We start from the raw sequence: 21,532 nt of genomic DNA on the forward strand, positions 1-21,532 counted from the left end.
CCCACGAGCAACATTGAGGTGACCACACCCACCCAGTCTGCCATGACCACAGCCACGCCCATCCAGTGACCACGCCCACCTGGCACCCGGCGATAAATAAGTGAGTTTTGGGTTGCAGTTTGGACACTCGGTCTCTAAAAGATTCGCCATCACTGAACTATAACATCAATGCACAGCAGTAAGAAGTAAACATCTTTATCTTGTTGAAAACTGCAAACAAAATGTGGTTTAAATGTTTTGAAGACAACAACAGTCCCCCCCCCAATATTCTTCTATTTAAGGTTTTTTTTAAAAAAAACCATTTTGATGATAAATGCAGAAGGGGTATATAAACTGTCAAAACATATTGGTTTGGATATAGAGATGAACAGAGATTTGATACAAAATGAGGGCTTTTTCTCCCATATGTTCCTGTTAAGTTCTTTTTAAAGTTCAGGAGCTTCTCTGAAATTGCATAATAGAGAATACAGACAATAGTAGGAATTGAAAGAACTTGATTGGCTGCCTTATGCAAATAGAAATGCCTTTTTGCTCACACTAGATATCTCCAGATTCAAGTTAGTATTGTTGCATTTTAAATATTATAGTGGTTGACTATTAAATGCAGCAGTGAAGGAAAGACTAGTAGAATTGTGTGCTATGTGCTTTATGATAACGTCATTTCCTTTGCCTAATAACTTATTTGAAGACACAAACAATATGGCTGTGCCTGCAGCTTTTGAAAATGTTTCAAAAGAAGTGCTTTGGACCTTGCCCAAGGCCAAGCCCCTTTGTACTATTTCTTAAAGCAGATTTCTAGTTGCATTAATTTTAATGAGCATATTCCTTAAAGCAGTGGCATTTTGGTCTTGTACAGTTATGTGGTGGGCTTTGTGCAATGCTTTCAAGTGATTTTTGAAGCATGCACAGCCCTAATAAACAATGTGGTCTTTCTTCAAAAGTTTGTCATTGGAAAGGCATTGCAGTGAGAGCTGGTGAATTGCAGTCAGTGATTGGTGTCATCTGGAGATCCAGCCCTACTTGTGGAAAATGCACTCGATAATGTTGGAGCAATCATTATCTTAATCAGCTTGCCTTTTCCAAGGACTGTTATAGAATAAAGAAAATTCTGATGGGCAGAGATTATACCTTGCTGTAGATCATGCTGTATTAATTATCCTCTGCCATACGATAAGGATCATTAGGGAGATTTTTTTATGCAAGGACATATTTTATGTCATTGGCACTACTTACTACATATGTGTAGCAGGGATGGGCATTCTTTGTGGTTAATGAATGTGTGTAAAAATTTTGAGACCAAATTGTTTGAGACTCTTTGTTAAAAAAAATGACCTCCATGAAAAGCTTGCTGATTTGCAAAATGACTATAAAAAACAGTCAAGTAACAAAATAGCAGTAGCACTTAGATATATATATATATATATATACCACTTCACAGTGCTTTATAGCCCTCTCTAAGTGGTTTACAGAGTCAGCCTATGGCCCCCAACAATCTGGGTCCTCATTTTACCAACCCCGGAAGGATGGAAGGTTGAGTCAACCTTGAGCCAGTCAGGATCAAACTCCTGGCAGTGTGAGCAGAATTAGCCTACAATACTGCCTTCTAACCACTGTGCCACCACTGTTATTAAAATACAATATCTCAGAAGGCAAATGTGCTTTGCAGGATGCGTTCTGCTTGCCCATTTAGACCTTTGTGCAGAACAAAGGCATTGCTATAAATGCTTTGTTAAAAGTTGTTAGAGCATGGTAGCTTTCTTCTATTAAAAGAATAATTTAAAAAGTCTTGTGGAACATTGGGCTTGAGGGACCCTCAAGTCTTAAGCCTTGTGGTTAAGACTTGTGCTTTACAACCCCCTCTAAGCAGTTTACAGAGTCAGCCTATTGCCCCCAACAATCTGGGTCCTCATTTTACCAACTTCTTGGAAGGATGGGATGCTGAATCAACCTTGAGCCATTCAGGATCGAACTCCTGGCAAGCTGAGTAGAGTTACTTAAAGTCTTTGCAGGACCCAAGTTGCTGACCCTGGTATTTAGAGAATGCCTTCAAAGTCTTTGTGTATTCACACATCTTACCCATTGATTGTACCTCCCACTCCTCCCCCCCTTTTGTTTCTTATGCATTTTGGTAATCCTAATATACCCTGATTGTTGTTCAAACTCAAAGATCTAGATAAAGTTTATCTTTCTGGTTCACTCACGTACTTTTAAACTACATTTTGCTATATTAGTACCAACTTTGCAGTAATAAAATGTTTATATGCCGTTGTATATCTTATACTAAGGATTGTTCTTAAATAATAGAATCTGAGATAGTTAATATCCATAAGGGACTACATGCATCCAGAGGGTTTTAAGTTTAGAATGTATTATCAACATTATGCCCAACGCAGTAACTCCAAATGAGTTGCATTAATTATGAGATAAGTGATCATGTCTTGTGCTAAGCACAATGCAGCAGCAATTATGAGATTAGAAAGCCAACAAATTGGAAGGATATTAAGTTGGCAAAGGCTGTGCTGAAAAGTGCCTAGAATAAAGAATATATGTGGTCCATTTCAATAACAATATGGCACATAGGCGGTTCTTGAGATTGGTAGTGAATACTTCATTGCTTTGGAAATTGTCAGAATCCCATTTTAATTCATTTCAGCTGTGAAACAGGCTGATTTTTGAGAATAATGACAGAAGAGATACTGACAAGGCTTCCAGCTCCAGTAGTTCTTTCCAGGCACTGACTTTTTGAGGACTTTGGCCATTAACAAGATAATTATCTAGAATATAGAATAAATTGGTGAAGACGTTGAGCAGTGATCATGAAAGAGAATGGCTTTACAAAGATTTCATAAACTGGAATTAATTCAGTGTTAGTCATTGGGATTTAAAAAGAAATCCTGGATTCAGAATAATTACAGACTTAAACAGACTTCCTCTTCTAGATGCCCCCCAAATATATTTGCAAAGTTACACTGCTTGTAGAGTATGCAAACTGGTTTTAGCACACTGAAGAGTGGAATGCAGATCTCTATTGATTCAGCTTCCAATCCCGTTTAGCAGATATGCAGCATAGTGCTACATCTGAGCATATGTAAATAACACATGTCTATAGTGGAGTTTTTTAATCAAAGTATTAGAATAATATTAGAAAAATATTTTGAAGAGAATGCAAGTTCAGTCTCATGCCCCAATGTGTGTTTTCTGCAAAGTAGACTAGGACAGTTAATGCAAAGATATTTTAGGAAATTGTTTTGCTTGATTATGCTACCTCTTACCACTCCATGCTTTCATCCATCTGTCAAAATCTCCTTTAAAAAGTATTGAGTTCTAAAATGTCAAAGATATAATATCTTATTATAATAAAAATTAACATATCTACACTCAGTCCTATCTGTTAACAGGTGACCTTTTAATGCAAAATAATTGGCACTGAAATACCAATGAAATCCTCTGATACATAGGATTAAAAGAACGACAAAATCTTGTGGAGTTCTTTAAAATAATCTGGATTTATATTTGAGCTGAGAATTGATTGTTAATGTATTTTTTGGAAGTTAAAGCAGTTTATATCTCACAGTCAATTGGCATTATAGATGCAATCATTCTAAAGATGACTGCATAGTAATCTTTTTTTAGCCTTTTGAATTAAAGTGGATCATGCCACCTGGGAGGTCTTCTCTATGGGGAGGACAATTATGATAGTTTAGATATTACACAAAACAAAGGATGGTTTAGCAGTATGGCTATCCTTTTGGCAATGACACACATCTTTTACAACCAATGCATAAATTCTTCCACACCGTCCCATATAGCTTTGTTAAGGACAGGCAATTCTTAAAACTGTATAATGTAGCTTTGTTTTTCCTTTCCCCAGAATTTAATTAAGGGCTAAGTGGGTTCTGTGTAGATTTAGTTGGATTGTTCCAGGAAATAAGAGCAGCTACTTTAAACATCTAGACCAGGGGTGTCAAACTCGCAACGTCATGTGACGTGTTGCGACATATCACGACTTTTTTGCTATTGCTGGCAATGGGGTGGGCGCGGTTTCATTATGATGCATCCGGGCCCAGGGGCCGGCAGTTTGACACCCCTGATCTAGACTGACTCCTACCTTAGCATAATCAAGCAGAAATCTGCTTTACTTTAAAAATACGACGTCACATCCTTTCAATTATGTGAGTGAGCAACATTGGGCCTGTATTTTAGAATTCTAGATGTGACAGGACTTGGCTGTAACTACAGTATTGAAGAAAAAATTATTAGATTGTAAGTAACAGTTTTAGAAAAACTGTGGTAAAAGTGGAAGAGCCATGGAAGTTGACGCCCATCTTAATAGTTCCTCAATACATTTATAGAAAGAAATTGCCCTTTCAATATTTTTTTCCTTTTTTCCTGTTCCAAATTTTCAGACTTGCTTTTTCTTAAACTAAGGGTGACAAGAAAAACAAAAGCCATAAACATCTTGACTTTAATCCACAAGCAATTCTTTGAGTAAAATTAGTTTGAAGTCAGCACATCTGTCTCCTGTATCCTTTCTGCTGTTTCTGACAATAATAGGGTCAATTAGGCCTACCTCTGGCCTAATCCTTCCCTTCTTGAATGTAGAAAAATGCAGGTCCAGATAAATTCTTGTCTGCTGACAGCATCTTAATAAGAAGAGGAGAATCGTATCCTGAGAAATTAGAGCAGCCCCTTAGCTTTCATTGTTAATGAAACTGAATCTATTTGACTTCTCTCTGCACTTTTTAAAAAATGTACTTTATCACTGAAATTTCTGTTTCGATTAAGTGTAGCAATATGAAGCTTAACAAGAACCATCTCTAAATTTGAAAAGAAATTATTTTGATTCCTCCCCCCATGTTTTCTATTACTGGAAAAGTGCTTCTGAAATAAAACATCTCTCACTGATGGATTTGCTCAAAGGCTTTGTTGATTAGTCTGTTGATCATTTTTGGCCCAAGGATTCATTCGGTTTTTTGTTAGAATTGAAATGATCCCTCTGCTATTTATTGTCATGTGGTTATCTTCACTAAGATCATTGTGTGCTGTGTGTAAAGGAGGTGATGTTGGGAAGTATGTATATGTATGTCTGTGTGTATTTGAGCCTTTTTTCACTACATCTAAATTATACAACTTTTTTAGTAACATTGAATGTCAGATGAAATTGCTGTATTTTCTGCTAAAGGGTCAAAATAGGAATTTAAAAATATACTGTGTATGCTAACCTGGGGTTCCATTTGCAGCTTTTATCCAGAAATCTCTGAATTTGGATAAATGTACTTGTGGGACTGTTTGTTTCTTAACAACCAACATTACTTATAAATAAAGAATTTTGAGCCAGGATATATTTAATCTTATTTCTTAAAATAGAACTTTCACACTGCAAATGTGTTCCTGCCATTGGACACAAAAATGCCTAAAATGTAATTGCCTCCTTTAATAAATAGTGAAAGTTAAAACCTGATTTATAGACTATTTCTTCTAAGGGTTCCCTAATAAAAGCCCATTATGACACAGTGCCAACCTCAGGCCAAACCTCCTGACATATCTTCGTTTGTTTGGGTCTAATACCTTTCAAGCACCTGGAATTTCACATAAAATTAATGGAGTTAACCTAACTAAATTAATGTTTACCAGCTTGAATAAATTCTTAGCTTTCACCATACATTTACACTTCATTGAGAGAGAAAGAACATCTTGGATTGCTGCGTGGATGTTGTTGGACTGATCTTTCTTGCTGCTGCTTACCTATTTCTTCCTCTTCATTGGACCACTAATCAAATAATAAGCAGAACATCTTTCCTTTTTAAAGCAGGTTGTTCACGACCATAGCAGAGCTGCTGAGGGTAGGATGATCTCAGAGAGCCATTTCTTTTCAGAGGACCTCGACTTACCTCATGGAGAAAGAAGCCACAGTTCTTCATGTAAGCAATGTTCAGTATAGTTGGGATAACTCCTATACATGCAATGGCGTGCCCGGTATTTATCCCTTTAATAAAGAGGAAGGGCATTTCAGAACTCAAAATATTAAAACAGCTTAAAATGCAAATATATCTAATTATTTTATATGAAAGCTAAAAGAGAAATGTAAGATAAATGCTTATATATTGCTAATATATTGAAACTGTGTGTCTGATTATTATAATATGCAAGAGTTATGTTTGGGTAGTTGTTGATTTATCACTTGTTTAACAATGGTTTGAAGTTAACAGTGGCGCTGGAAAAGTGACTTATGACTTGTCCTCAAAATTATGTCGTTAGCCCCACCCTCATAGTCATGTCACCAAAATTTGGCTCCCATTTATGAGGGTTTCAACATCTTGTGGTCACATGATGACAATTTGTGACCTTCCCAGACAGTTTCTGACATGCAAAGTCAATGGGGGAAGCTGGATTTGCTTAACAGCCATGTGATTGGTTTAACCACATGATTTGCTTAATGAACACAGTAAAAATGGTCATAAAATCAGGTCCATTATGAAATGACTCACTTAATGACTGAAATTCCAGTCCCAATTGTTATAAGTCAAGGACTACCTCTATGCACTTTTTAAAAAATGGCCACATATTCAATCTTCATAAACAATCCATATCCTGTTATTAATTTTTACATAATTAATAAAAATGGCCATATTGTGTGTACTGAAGAAAGTTGCAGTTGATCTTATCAGGGATTGTACATGAGACAAAGAGGTCAGAATATTGATTGTATATACAAAATAAGTACAAAGTGCTCCATCTTATATGAAATATTAATTCATATATAAGTTCAGCAATAAACTCATCAGTTTCTCAAACGGGCATAGGGAAGTACTTTTTGGGGAGGAGCCAAAAGCATAAGCATCTATTTCCCCAACCTACACTTTTGTTACTTTTTCGTCAACTTCTTGTTTTGCAAAGTGTAGCTCTTGAAATACTCTCCTCCAGGTCTGATGCTGTTGCCTGTAATTTAGCTTTAAATTAGCAAAGAGAGCAATGGAATCTTTAAACAAGGCAAAGTTCATTCTTTAAGGTAGACTCTTTTTGCTTTGGTTATGGAGTTGGAATGAATTCATGCCCTTTGGCTACCTGGGTTATTAAATGGCTGTTGAGTGAAGTTTTGATCTCTTACAATGTATCTCAATAACAGCAGCCGTCTATGTTTATTCTAGAAGATCAGTGTTTTTCAAACTTTTAAGCATGCTGTCTGGGGAATTCTGGGAGTTGAAATCCATACATCTTATATCTGCCAAGTTTGGAAAACATGGTTCTAGATAATTTGCTTTTTTGCCTCTGCAGTTTCGAACCCGGAGAAAACAGAGAACAGGAGAAATTTAGAAATACCTCGTTTTTCAGAAACATCCATCAAGGATAGGCTTGCTAAGTACCAAGCGGCTGTGTCCAAGCAGAGCGGGTCTCCCAGTTATGTGGTAAGTTTTACTTTTTAGAGGTGGGTGGCTGTCACAGCTCTGCAGTAGAGGATTCCATCTAAAATGTCACCGATGGCTTTGCCCTGAATGCTCAAAATTCTTGATTCATGAACTTTCCCCTTTTAAAGTCTTCTTTCTCATTAAAGCTAATGGAACCTCTTTCAAGTTCTTTTCACGTATGTGGGAATTTTCTTGTCTTTTTTGCCTTTGTAAAGCATAGGGGATAAGCTTTGCTTATCTGTAAGAATCAGAAAGCTTTTAAACATTTTACCATCATCATCATCATCATCATCATCATCAATGACTCCTATGTTTACACCAAAGCACTTAGTTTTGTAATGAAAGAACTATCAGAGATTCCATGTTCCGTACTGGAAGGAATGGAAATTTTGTGCTATTTTGTTCAGAATTGAAAGAATTGTGTTTCTAATGACTGGCTTAGACTTCTTTGCTTTTCAGTAAAATAAAACTTAGATGTAGGAGTCCATTCCCTATGTTTTGTGTATTTCTTGATGGCAAACGGTGATGTAGGTCGAGGTATGGTAGGCAATATCCTCTTGCGGGGGCAGGGGAATTCAGCTATGGAGTCCTTGGTGCTTTCTGAGCGTAGTTGTTTATGGACATTTCATTACCCGACTAAGTAAATCAGTTTGAACATGGATGCTCACCTAAGACTAAATACCGGCAGACCATCAATAACTTCAAGGACCATTTGAAACAAACAATAACTCCACATCACACAAAAATGCTGACAGATGGTGCATTGGAGAAGATGCAACTTGAAGGAGATACTCTTTTTTTGTCTTGTTTTTTTTTGCAGCAAGTGGGGGAAAGGCTGGTTTAGGGGAATAATTAATGAGTGGATAGCAATTTATCAAATGAACAATTTCAAGAAAGCCAAGTATTACAACTCCGGTCTCTTAGAACAGCTACTTTTTCATGAAAATGTACATAGCAATGCCCAGCAACCTCTTCTAAGCGAGAAGAACTTCGAGGACGAGAGAGTTGATTTATGTCTCAAAGGTGCTTTTTCAAAAGGCAACTGGGCTTTCTTCGGTTTTTCCTTGAAGACGTTTCACTTCTCATCCAAGACATTTCAACCAGTGAAGCTCCTTGGATGAGAAGCGAAACATCTTCAAGGAAAAACAAAGAAAGTCCAGTTGCCTTTTGAAAAAGCACCTTTGAGACAAGCGTGACCTGTATGATTGAGAATGTCCATCAACTTGGTTTATGGATTTGCTGCTACCATTCTTGCCTTCAAATGTGACGTTTCCTGCATGTTTCCCTTGGTAGATGTACTGAATGCTGCCCTTAACTGTGAGTATCAGGATTCCCAAGTCCTGCAGTATCAGCAGATTCTGTTTTTGCATGGAGGGGAGATGCCTACAGAATGCCTTTTTGTGCTACTGCATCCTGGAAATAAGGAATTGCAAGCAACAACTAGTTGAAATGAGTTTTTTGCTATATTTTAAGGAGACCATAACATTTAAAGTAATCAAATAGACTATATACCAAGGGTAGGCAACCTTGGCTCTTTTATGACTCGTGGACGTCAACTCCCAGAATTCCTGAGCCAGCATGGCTGGTTGACTACCCCTGCTATATACTATCCTGCTTACTGAACTTGTTCTATGTTCTGTATGTTTGGAAGAGATTAATAAATTAATTTGAACCTAGGGTCGATCAACATCTACTTGAATAATTTCTGGAGACTGTGCAATAAATCAGCAAGTATTTAGGCTAACCCTAACCCACCTGTTTTGCCAAAGAAGATCTAGCCCCATTTCTTCCCAAAATTAGGCCACTGAAATTAAGAAAGCTTGAAGAACACTGGCTTTTTATCTATGAATGCAGTTCTGAAATTGAAAACATTTTTGGTCTTAAAAGTTGGTTGTGTTCAGATGCCCTCCTCCTCGATTCCTGTATTGTTTTGCACCCAATTCCAGTTCATGTTCTTTGACGTTCTCGGAAAAAGTAATCCCCCCAAGGATGAGTCTGCTAACTCATTTGTCAGAGGTTCTTATAAAAAGGAAGGAAAGGAATGTGACTGTGAATGGAAGGCTAAGTTGTGATAAACCCTGAACAGCTGGTTGAGGTTAGATTTCTATGAAACCCCTAAGTAACAGTTGTTACATATTATTTTACAGAGCTGATAGCTCCTTAAAGCTTAAGATAATAAGGAATGGCATTTTACTTGGAAATTTGATAAGGAGAAACAATTTCAATGTGCAAAACCCAGCTATTTTCTGTATCTGCATAGGAATACCATAACTGCAAATACATTTTTTGGGGGGGAGTGGGTGAGATTTCCTTCTGTTTACAAAGATCTAGATTAATTTATCCAAGTGTGATCCTCTCAAGGCATGTTAGACTACAATTCCCATCAAAGACAGCAAGCTTGGCCACTGGGAATTCTGATCTAAAATATCTCAAGAGTACCATGTAGAAGGCAGTACAGTCTCCGTTCACAATCACCTTGGCTGTCTATTTGTTATATATTGTTTTTATCATATTTATAAAGTTCTGTCCAAAGTCCATTATTTGTAGTTGCTGGATCATAACTTGCCAGGAAACGTTGTCAAATGCCTTTTGGGCGTCTAAGAATATTAGTGCCAATTGTTTCCCTGGGTGTAATTCATAGTATTCTAATACGTCTATTATCACTCTTAAGTTGTTTTTAATTTGTCTCTTTGGTAAAAAGCCGTTTTGATCTGGGCGTATAAATTCGACTAAGTATTTTTTCAGTCTCTCTCTGCCATTATTGAAGTAAAAATTTTGTAATCCACATTAAGCAATGAAATAGGTCTATAATTCTTAATCTGCGTCAAATCTGAATCTTCTTTTGGTATTAGAGTAATATTGGCTTCCATCCATGTAGATGGGAGTCTAGCCTCTAATAAAGGTCCATTACAAAAATCTTTCAGCGGTTCACTTAGTATGTCTTGTAAATTTTTATATAGCTCCACCGGAAGCTCATCTGGACCTGGTGTTTTCCCATTTTTTTTTGTCTCTCAAGGCATGTTAGACTACAATTCACATCAAAGACAGCAAGCTTGGCCACTGGGAATTCTGATCTCAAATATCTCAAGAGTACCATGTAGAAGGCAGTGTATAAATTTCAGAGTTCCCTAAATAAGAGAGTAGAATAGAAGCCCAAATAACCCTATCATATGTCGTCAGAGCTTATGTTATGTGCATTTTCTCCCTAAGCCTTTGCAAAAGGCTAAAATGATTTTTAAAGGAAAATGTATTTCTCTTCCCCAAATTCTTTGCTGTTGACGAGGCAGGCAGGAAATGGCAAGGAAAAGATATCTCCTCCTGCAAATTTGCATGGTTTAATGATTGTGTGTATGTATGCATTGCAGAGGGAGAAGTAGACACCTGCCTGCAAATAAAGCTTTGGTAAAAAACAACAACAATAGCTTTTCTTTTTCCAGTGCAAAAGTCATCACTCCTGCGTATTCCAGGAGTGAAATCACAAACCATATTCATTGTAATTTCTTTTTCCCCAAATACAGCTAGCTTTCTAACAAAAGGAAAAAAATATTTTAGTATTGGTAGAGGTACCAGTTTGAAACCCTTGTTCTTGTTATGTTAACATAAGAAAAAATAATTCTTCTCAACCCTGTGAAGTTTTTATAAGGATTTTGACATCTTTGAACTTTTAAAATTCCTTACAGTGAAGTATTTCCCACAGTAAGAGCTTGTCACTATTACTTTCCCTGTAGCGATGCTTTGGCATTTAGAAATAATTTAATTTTAGTGAATTATGATTCTCCCAGTAATAATATTTCCAATTGTTCTCACAGCTACAATTCTCCTCGCTCATTCTCCTTTTAACAGGAACAAATGGGCACTTTTATCCAGCAGCATGACTTCTGTCTTACTTGTACAATTAATAGTAATTACATAATGTAAATTAATTTAAGTTAGCACCAGTGTGATACTGAAATGAATGTTATGCCCACTTTGCTGGGCAAAAAAATCCATCAGGACTATAATAGAATTATTTAAACTGAGACAGAAACCAAATTTGTAGGCGAAGGTCTATTGCCACTGAGTTGAGGCTAGTAACTGCCAAAGGAGGGCTTTTTTAAAGGGTTCTGCCTTACTGGTGAAATATTCTGTATAAGGAATATTCTGTATTCCTTGACTTATGATCACAGTTGGGATCAGAATTTCTGTTACCAAGCAAGGTGGTTGTTAAGTGAGTTGTGCCCAATTTTATAATCTTGTTAAGCAAATCACCACAGTTATTAAATGAATCATGCAGTTGTTAATTGAATCCAGCTTCCCCCATTGACGTGGGGATGTTGCAGCCATCGTAAGTACGAAGAACAATCGTGGTTGTAAGTCACTTTTTTCAGTGCTGTTGAACGGTTACTAAACAAATGGTTGTAACTGAGGACTACATATCAATGCTTCTGTTGAGAAATTCACTTGGAAATTCTTACTGATTTTTCTAGGAACAGGTTTCTTTAGCTTTCAAACAAGTTTCTTTAGCATTATATAGGTGGACCTGGTCCTACTGTAAGATTTTAAGAGAGGTAATTTGCCTTTGGTTTATTATTGATTGATTGATTGATTTTGCAGGTTTTAGTTCACTATGAGATGAAGCTGTCATTTAGTTCTAGCCTTAACAATGATTTTAGGAATATAATTGAATGTTAACATAATAACACAGTAATTAAATATAGGACATATATGCTGTGTTGTTTTAACCATTCAGTCGTGTCCAACGCTCTAAAGTTGCCAAGAGTTGGACACAACTGAATGGTTAAAACAACAATATACTGTGTGATATAGAATAGTTAATGGATTTGTTACTTTAATATTACATTTCTTTTATCTTTTTTGCCATATTCTTCTATGTAGACTGTAGACATATTAAAAAATATACTCAACCCATATTCACTTAATCGAAAGCCTAATATTTATTCAAACTCAAGTGTTTGTTTTTTTGTAGAATGAGGTTCAAACAAATGAAAATGAAGACAAAGACTACAATTATGAGCAGAAGGAGAATTTGCCACCGTGTTCCGACAATTTCTTTCCCCAGCCCGTTGAAGAAAAGGTAAGAGACTGTTATGGTGCTAAAAATTAAAACAACCCAGATATGGAATTCCTGTAAATGTTTAAAATGGGATTGTATGTACTGATGAAAATTGGTGAATAAATGTTCTGGCTATAAGATTGTGGAAATATTTCAATCTAAAATTTATAGCATATATAATTTTATACACACACACACAATCTCAGAAGGGTATGGCTGGCTGATGAGAGCTAATTAGCTCGAAATAGCTATCCCAGTCCCCCTTTAAGTCTTTGTTAGCAATCCAAAAAAATTTAGCACACAAATGATGTCGCAGTAGCGACTGCTGCCTATGGATATCCCTAGATTGGGCTGATACAGGCAAAATATTTCTTCCTCCCATATTTGGGTCGACAGGATGCATAAAAAAAACCCTTCAAGACACACACACACACACACACACAATTTTACCTTATTAAAATAAACCAGTGTTTCTCAACCTCGGCAACTTTACAGTGTGTGGATTTCAAGTCCCAGAATTCCCCAGCCAACATGCTGGCTAAGGAATTCTGGGTTTTGAAGTCCATCTTAAAATCACTGAGGTTGAGAAACACTGTCTGAGACTGAGTAGAGTGGGCCTTTAATATGTATTATAGTATCCAGAATACATCTTAGTAGTTTTTTGTTTCCAAGCATAGATTAATAGAGTCATTGAATGTGAAATAATGTGTAGAGTAGCAAGAGATGCCCGTAAAAAAAATTCCTGTGCAGAACCTATATCCTTAATTCCTGAAAGCTATCAGCACATTTTTATTCCTTACACGGAGCTTTTTCTCTGCCTTCTCAGGCAAACTGACCTTAATCCTATCCTAGTAACCTCTTGGTTTGTTGGAAGTTGCTTCCCCAACAGAAGGTTAGCTCCTTTTGAAGCAAACACCATGGATTGAAGAAGTAATTTCCCTTGTTTGTTCTTTTCCTACAGCTGAATGGATGCTTTCAGTAAAAGGCCTCTTCCTGCTGAGTTGAAAGAGTGAATAACTTATGATTTTATAGGCTTTATTTGTGGCTTTCCCTTCTGCCCGATTAAGCACTTGCTTGATACGCATGAGAACCTCATGCAGGAAATGTGGAAATGAGGGGTGGGGAAAGTTTTTACAGCTTTCCTAGGTACTATATAGGCAGAATGTGCGCAAGAATATTTAATAAACCTACCAGCATGTTAAGTCTTCAGTTGCATGCCGAAAGCACTGCTTCATGTCACACGAGGGCTTAAAACATGAGTGTCTTCACTGAGAGTGCTCTTGAATGTGCTGTGAAATGCCTGCAATCATCTGTTTCCCCAAATAAGACCCCCAAGCATAGAATGTTAGCCCAGCTTACTTGGCTTCTTGTTAATTTGCACAGTTTAATTGCTCACAGTGGGGCTTTCACTGTAAATTAGAAGGAAGCTGCAGTTAAGCTTATTATGGTGTATTAATTCCTTAATTGAGCAGTCTTAAGGTGTATTTGATTTAACAGGGTGAATACTGGGGAGGGGGAGACACCCTTTTACTCTGAATGTGGCACAACTTGTTTTATGAGCGCTCTGTATTCAAGAGTGCATGTATATATGTGTATACAGACATACAAATATATACCCTGTACGTGTTTCTGTGTGTCTGTGTATATTGATCAGTCCTCTAAAATTCCAGATAGAACCTGTAGATAAAATGCTGAGTTCTACTTTTATTAAGTGAAGATAAGTTGGTGTTTCTTCCTGATACAGTACAGTGTTTTCAAATGTGGAATGAATAAGCATTGACATGCACATTAAAAACTGTAATGCAAATAACAAGATGTTAAAAGATAGTCATTCAGTGTTGAGGAAAACAATGTGGGAAATTACAGGTAGTCCTGGACTTAGTATCCTAACGGAGTCTGCACACTGTGATCATAAGTCGGGATGGTTGTAAATCAGGTCACCCACATGACCAACCCAATTTTATAACCTATTTTTGTGGCCATCCTTATACATTATGAGGTATTTTTGCCAAAACCCAGAAGTAAATGTTGGTTTTTGGCAAATATGTAAATCACGGTCACATGACCACAGGACATTGCAAACAGCCGTAAATGCAGGCTAATTGATGGGCACCCAAAATAAGTCATATGATTTTGGGGGGAGCGTTTGGAATTTTGGAACAGAGCCTTTAAGTACCTTTGGGAAGAGGGGCATCTATTGTAAATTCAAATGGTTGCTAAGTGTCCAGTTGTAAGTTGAAGACTATCTATATATACTACTTACATGAAGAAACAAAGATGTATAGCAGAGGGTCTTCAAACTTGGCACTTTTATGACTTGTGGACTTCAACTCCCAGAATTCCTCAGCCAGTGTGTCTGGCTGAGGAATTCTGGGAATTGAAGTCCATAAGTCATAAAAGGGCCAGGTTTGAAGACACCTGGTGTATAGAAAGATAGTATCACCCCAGATGCTTCTCTTGATTTCTGAAGATGACGTAGTACTGCATGTTCAAAAGCTAAATGGTGTGTGTCATTAGAATGCCGTATTGCAGGCTAATTCAGCTCACTGCAAGTAGTTCAATCCTCAGCGGCTTAAGGTTGACTCAGCTTTCCATCCTTAGGAGGTCGGTAAAATGAGGAGCCAGACTGATGGGGGCAATATGCTGACTCTGTAAACCACTTAGAGAGGGCGTAAAGCAGGGGTCCCCCAACCCCCGGACTGTGGCCCAAAACCAGACTGCAGCCCATTCAGAACAGGGCAGCACGAGCAGCAGGCAAACGTGCACGCCATTCCACTTGCGCTTGTGGCAGGCTCTTGTGCTCATGCACAAAGTTCTATTTGAGCGAGTGCGCGCAACCAGCACTTGCGCAAATAGAGCTGTGCACCCCTGCCTCTCGTACAATGCCATCCCCTCTCCCCCGTCTCACCTGCTGGACCACCAAACCTGAAAGGTTGGGGACCACTGTTATAAAGCACTATGAAGCAGTATATAAATCTAAGTGCTATTGCTAAATGGGCTAGGTACCCTGCCTGCTTGGACAAAGCTATGGTAAGTTGTGGTTTTCTTCATGACCAATGTTTAAGTCAAAGAACATTTTCAATGTAGCAGGAAAGCCCTGCTGCACTGAAACCCTGAGAGAGGTTTGTTAGCAAGACAAATAACAATAACAACAACAATAATAATAAAAGGTTGGAAGGAACCTTGGAGGTCATCTAGTCCACCCCCTGCTACTCAGGCAGGAAACCCTATACCATTTCAGACAAATGGCTGTCCAGACTCTTCTTAAAAACTTCCAGTGTTGGAGCATTCACAGCTTCTGGAGGCAGGTTGTTCCACTGATTAATTGTTCTGTCAGGAAGTTTCTCCTTAGTTCTAGGTTGCTTCTCTCCTTGATTAGTTTCCATCCGTTGCTTCTTGTCCTGCCTTCAGGCACTTTGGAGAATAGCTTGACTCCCTCTTCTTTGTGGCAGCCCCTGAGATATTGGAACAGTGCTATCATGTCCCCCTTCGTCCTTCTCTTCATTAAACTAAACATACCCAATTCCAGCAACCGTTAACTTAGCTAACTTGATTTAAAATACTAACATAATTGAGGCCATTGTATATCATTTTTTCTAGAACGGAGACTTCATAACCAAGGGAAGGGCTGTATCTCTCTGAAATATCTATATATATTGTGCAGCTCTCCTGTTATCCTTGGATCTGGTGTTTCAAGGCCAACATAGCCAACAGCTGTTGGTACTAAGCTCTGTTGAATCAATCAGACCCCCTCCTTGCAAAGCATTCTCAGTGGTTGAAATTATATCCATATCAGCTTTTTCAAATAAGGTGTGAGAACTGTTTAAGCCACTGATATTTAGTGGCTTAATAGCCAAGTACACTACTAAAGAGACAGCCTGACATAGCAGATTACAGGGCTTCATTTCAAGCCCAAGCTTTCTGCATCAAGCTGATCAGTAAGATTGCTAACTTTGGAATAGGTACCATGTATAGTGAATATCTCAGATTTATTGCATCTGGGAGTGAAATCTCTTGTCTGGCCTTTGAAGCTAAACAGAGCCGATCCTGGCTGGTGCCTGGGAAGTTGGAAAAAAAATTCAGAAGGTTCCAGTGGCAAATTGTTTCCATACTAAAAAAATTAAACATGGATGTATCTGTGAAAATGAAGTTGAATTTTACTCAAAGAAAATAGTCTTATAGTACCTGCACTGAACTTACTTCATTTTGAAATGTTCATTAATTACATAGAATCTGATTTGGTCAAACAATGTGCAAGCACTTGAGCTGCAAAATCATGGTAGTGGAAGCTATAAATTTAAGCATATATATTTGATAGACAGACAAACAGATCTTGGAGCTGGAGGATTGGACTTGTTAGTCAAATGCAAGTAACTACAAATAGAATCTAAAACTCTGCAGTTCTGTAGTTGTTCCCAGTCTGCAATCCAAGACCTCAAGGATATTGTTTTTCTCTAGTACTGGTGCCAGAGTTATTTTTTTTAAAAAACTTTGGGAATTATCAAATGTAAGAGGCTTTGGCTTGTCACCCAAATCTTATAAGATGTCAGGTTGTGATTTGCTGATCTTATGCAGTTCTTTCTAAAAATTAAATGTTATCTTAAAATATAAATTAAAGTATTACTAAATGTTGGGTTCTGTGGACACCCTCTGGGAGAGTTCTGTTTTCCACATTGCCATTTGTTAGCTTGTATTCCTCAGAAACTTCCAGGCATGGTATAAGGGTTTATATAATACACAATAGTAGGGACTGCTTGTTTATGACAATTTAAGATTTGATGTGGCAGTATTGCTTTGTTTTTGCACTGAATCACAATCTGCTTTGTGTTTTTCCCAACAACTTGGCCTGCTTTGTTGCTTTTATGCTTACCACATGAGGTAGATTCTAGTTTTCTGGATAACTCCATAAGAAAAGATGGTTCCTATACATTTCTCTCCTACAGGTTTCAATAAGTGATGGTTTGAATTCCAGTCCCTGTGAAGATGGCACTGGTGAGTTCTTAATCTCTCTTTTATCCCCAAACATACAAAATAAAGAATTAACAGATGTTCCTGTCTGTTAGGTTTTGTTTTAGTAGTTTTATTAAGGTTTACAAATACAAAGATAAAAAGACAAATGCAAATTAAGAAAAATATAAAAAGAAAAGATGAAAAGTTGAGAAAAAGGAAAGGAAAACAGAAACAAAAGATTATAAGAGATGACTCCTTCCTTCCGCCAGACAAATATAAGCAATTAAGTTAATGCCTTCTCTAGTATTTCAATTTTTAAAAAACCCTCTTCTTCCTATGTCTCATCCCTTATCAATAATCAAATTACATAAATTACATATCCTGATCAATAACAATCTGTTAAGAAATATCATGTGATCAAAATTTGTATGCTTGGCAACTGTCTCATACTTAGGACAGTGGCAGTGTCCCAGGGATCATGTAATCACCTTTTGACACTTTCTGACAAGCAAAGTCAACGTGGAAGCCAATTCACTTAACCATGTTATTAATTTAACAACTGCAAATTTAACAACTATGGCAAGAAAGGTCGTAAAATGGGGCAAAACTCACTTAACAAATGTCTCACTTAGCAACAGAAATTTTGGGCTCAGCTGTGGTCGTGAGTCAAGGACTACCTGTATATGCATCAGTGCAATGCTTTTATTGACTAAACTATATGCAATTAATGAAAGAAATCTTGGCTAATCAATGAGAAATAGCTTTAGCTGCTAGAACCTATGTGACTGAATGTAATCAAATGAAGTACAGAAATGGTTCTACATATTGTTTCCCATTGAAACATTGAAGTACAAAATAATAGAATATTGTTAACAATTTCAAAATAAATAATTGATCTCAGAGGCTAAAAGAAAATATGTTTTAACTTACTCCAATTACAGTATATAATTTATTGGAATTATCTGTTAAAGAATTTTGCTTAATCTTAGGAAAATATACGACAGCTTTAAAGAGTTCAGACAGGTGATAAGTAGACTACCTTCTATGCTCCAAAGCATAAAAGCATCTCGTTATTATTTTCAATATATTGTTTCTAATTTTTCTGAATATCAGTTGTAGCTCTAGGGAAATCAAATGCCAAGAGCCATTAATCCTTGAAAAACGATTCTTCTGCAATGTTGCTAATGGATCTATAGTCCTTTATTTAATATCTGTTCTGCATCTGGATAATATCTTTTGTTGGTTTTCAGAGTTGCATCATGCTTCTATGTTTTTTGTTTTTGTTTTGCTGCTTTTCAATTTCCTCTCCTCAGAAAAGTACTTAGCAGTTTATTTTATGTAGTAGAGAAATATTGTTGGGTCAAACCAATAACTCACCAGTCATTTAAAACCTAAGCTCTGAATGATCTAATTAGCTTCATTTATGGAGAAAACATTTATTGCATCTTGCATCTTGTAAAACACAATGTTTTTGTGCATTGAATTTAATAAGTTAATTTTATTTAAACTAGGATTTGTCTGTGGGCGCTTCAACATAGGCTCTTTGCACCACTGCAAAACCAGACCATAACCCAGCTGCAGTATATCCAGTATCACATAGAAATATTATTTATTTTTGCTTTGCAAAAGTTATGGTAGCCATTTTTCCTCTCGCCAGAGATTCTTACCTCACTGGATCCCAGGTGTCATATAATGTTCTGTTCATAAGTCCTTGAAATGGAATGTTGCCTAACAGCTTCAAAGATCTCCCTTCATAACAAGCATTCAGATCTTTTTGCACTGGGGGTGGGGGCCATATGATCAGACAGATGCCCATCACTCTTCAATTGCAGCAGTGTTGATTGTTTGGCTGGCTTCAAAATGGAACTGGGGAGTGGAAATGGGACTGTGGAAATGGGACTTTGATGGAACTGGGGAGTGGAAATGGGACTGTGTGGAAGAGCCTTGTGTCCATGAGTTTTGAGGAAAAGAACCTAATATGATTCCTTTTGTTTTAGCTGGGTGTAGCTTCCAGAAAGATATTGAAATTGAAAGACCTGTCTATGCCAAACAGCAAAGTCCTAATTCTAGAGCATCTACTCAGTCTGAGAGCTCTCCTCCCAAAGCAATGAAGGTACAATGGAGACTTTTTTTTCATTATTAGCAATGGGCAATATAGGGAAAAAATCTATAATGTAAATTAGTTGGTGAGAATTGTACATTATTGCCTGTGTTTCCTTTTGTAGTCATGCTGCTTTTTGAATTCCAAACTTTATTAAGTTACCTTTCTGCACATTTTAGGCCATGAAAGTATATTACATTATAGTTCTGTGAATTTGTAAAAATATATTTACTTATTCCTTTGTTAGATTTATGCCTTGCATTTTTTCTGATTAACACAGTTTTTCCTCTAACAGTTCTGGGATATAGATTGAGTTGAGAAAAGATGAGTGACTTAAAATCACCAAGTGATAGGGTATCTTTAACCCTATTCCGCTGGCTTTTGGGATCTCTCAACAAAAGTTATTTTTAAAAATTGTATCATTGGTATAGTGGTTTCTATATAACACAATTTAATTTTTATTCAACATACAGAATAATGCATTCAAAAATAAACAACACAAATACGTTGATATACAAATGAACAATGACATGCTTGCATGTACATGTGTGCACAAACAAATAAAAAATACATATATAGGCCTAGAAAGACCTAGTTTTTTAGAAACTCGTTTCAGGACTGGCATATTGGTATAATTCTACTTTGGAGTCCCTAAGCTTGTTCCGTTTCTGTACTTAACAAACCTGTACTTCCAATATCTCAGGGGTTGCCACAAAGAGGAAGGAGTCAAGCTATTCTCCAAAGCACTTGAGGGCAGGATAAGAATCAATGGATGGAAACTAATCAAGGAGAGAAGCAACCTAGAACTAAGAAGAAATTTTCTGACAGTTAGAATAATTAATCAGTGGAACAACTTGCCTCCAGAAGTTGTGAATGCTCCAACATTGGAAGTTTTTTTAAGAAGAGACTGGATAGCCATTTGTCTGAAATGGTATAGGGTTTCCTGCCTGAGCAGAGGTTGGACTAGAAGATCTCCAAGGTCCTTTCCAACTATTCTATTATGTTCTGTTCTGTTCTATTCTATTCTATTCTATTTTACAAATACAAAATGCTTTAAACTTTCTTTAGCCATGAGGAAGTCCAGTTGCTCACATATCATAAGGTCTACTGTGTTATTGGTGACATTTCTGAAATAATGAAGACAAGTGTCAATCTATATTTTCCTCTACATTTTAATTACAATAGACTAAATTCTATTCTCATCTGGGTCTGTTAAAGGGGTAGAAAGGTTACTCCATGGTATGGTTGTTGAGTCATAGAAATGTTTATGGAACCCAGAACATTTGACATTTGATTTCTGTTCTACCATTAATTTGAGGGAGGGGAGTCAGATTTTTGACTGAAATAGGAAATTGTGCAGTATTGCTAATGATTTCACTGATGTGTCCATGTAGTTTTTTTTTAACTGTTCTGCATGAAATATGTTATAGTATATACACTGTTACTCTTTGTTTTGAATTTTTTTGCCTGTTCATAAAGGAATTTACTTATCAGCTAAGTCTACTTTGATAGCTTTATAATAAAATAGTTTTCACTGGAGGAACACTTAGTATACTTTCCAGTCATCCATATAAGTTTATAAATAGTCATTTGTCTTTTTCAGCTTCTGTTTCCTGCTCCTGGTTTCTAATCTCTAGTCCTGTCTTCTGCTTCCCTTTTAACGTGAGCTCATCTTTCAGCTTTCCTGAATCCTCTCCTCTTTTTATTAACTGGACTTCACGGTTCTACTGTAGTTGCTCTTCATAACATGCTTGAAAAGGAATATACTTCTGCACACCCCAAACGTTTCTCCCATGTAAGTTGGAAGGGGAATACACATTGCTGCAATTGATGCCATTTATTGCAAGTGCCTGTTCCCAGACTAAACTGGGAAAGGCGGGGTTTTAATATTTAAATTTATTTCCTGGATTCTTTAGAAGGATCTACAGTCTGCACTAATTAGGGGAATTCCATGACACTATAGCTTCCCTGATCATTATAATGAAAATGTTTCATCGTGTGCAACATTTCTTTCTTTTCAAA

General features: G+C 36.9%; 1 protein-coding gene across 1 annotated transcript in view; it reads left to right on the forward strand.

Annotated features, from left to right (window-relative positions):
- LIMA1 (LIM domain and actin binding 1) overlaps nucleotides 1-21,532 on the forward strand; it is a 66,978-nt gene that overhangs the window by 39,323 nt on the left and 6,123 nt on the right. The window contains exons 5-9 of the mRNA XM_015831853.1: nucleotides 5,813-5,921; nucleotides 7,276-7,406; nucleotides 12,373-12,480; nucleotides 17,403-17,451; nucleotides 19,407-19,522. Coding sequence (XP_015687339.1) covers nucleotides 5,813-5,921; nucleotides 7,276-7,406; nucleotides 12,373-12,480; nucleotides 17,403-17,451; nucleotides 19,407-19,522 — 513 coding nt within the window. The remainder of the gene's footprint in view (nucleotides 1-5,812; nucleotides 5,922-7,275; nucleotides 7,407-12,372; nucleotides 12,481-17,402; nucleotides 17,452-19,406; nucleotides 19,523-21,532) is intronic.

The sequence above is a fragment of the Protobothrops mucrosquamatus genome, unplaced genomic scaffold (genome assembly GCF_001527695.2).
Source record: "Protobothrops mucrosquamatus isolate PMUCROS unplaced genomic scaffold, P.Mucros_1.0 scaffold_282, whole genome shotgun sequence".
Taxonomy (NCBI): Eukaryota; Metazoa; Chordata; class Lepidosauria; order Squamata; family Viperidae; genus Protobothrops; species Protobothrops mucrosquamatus.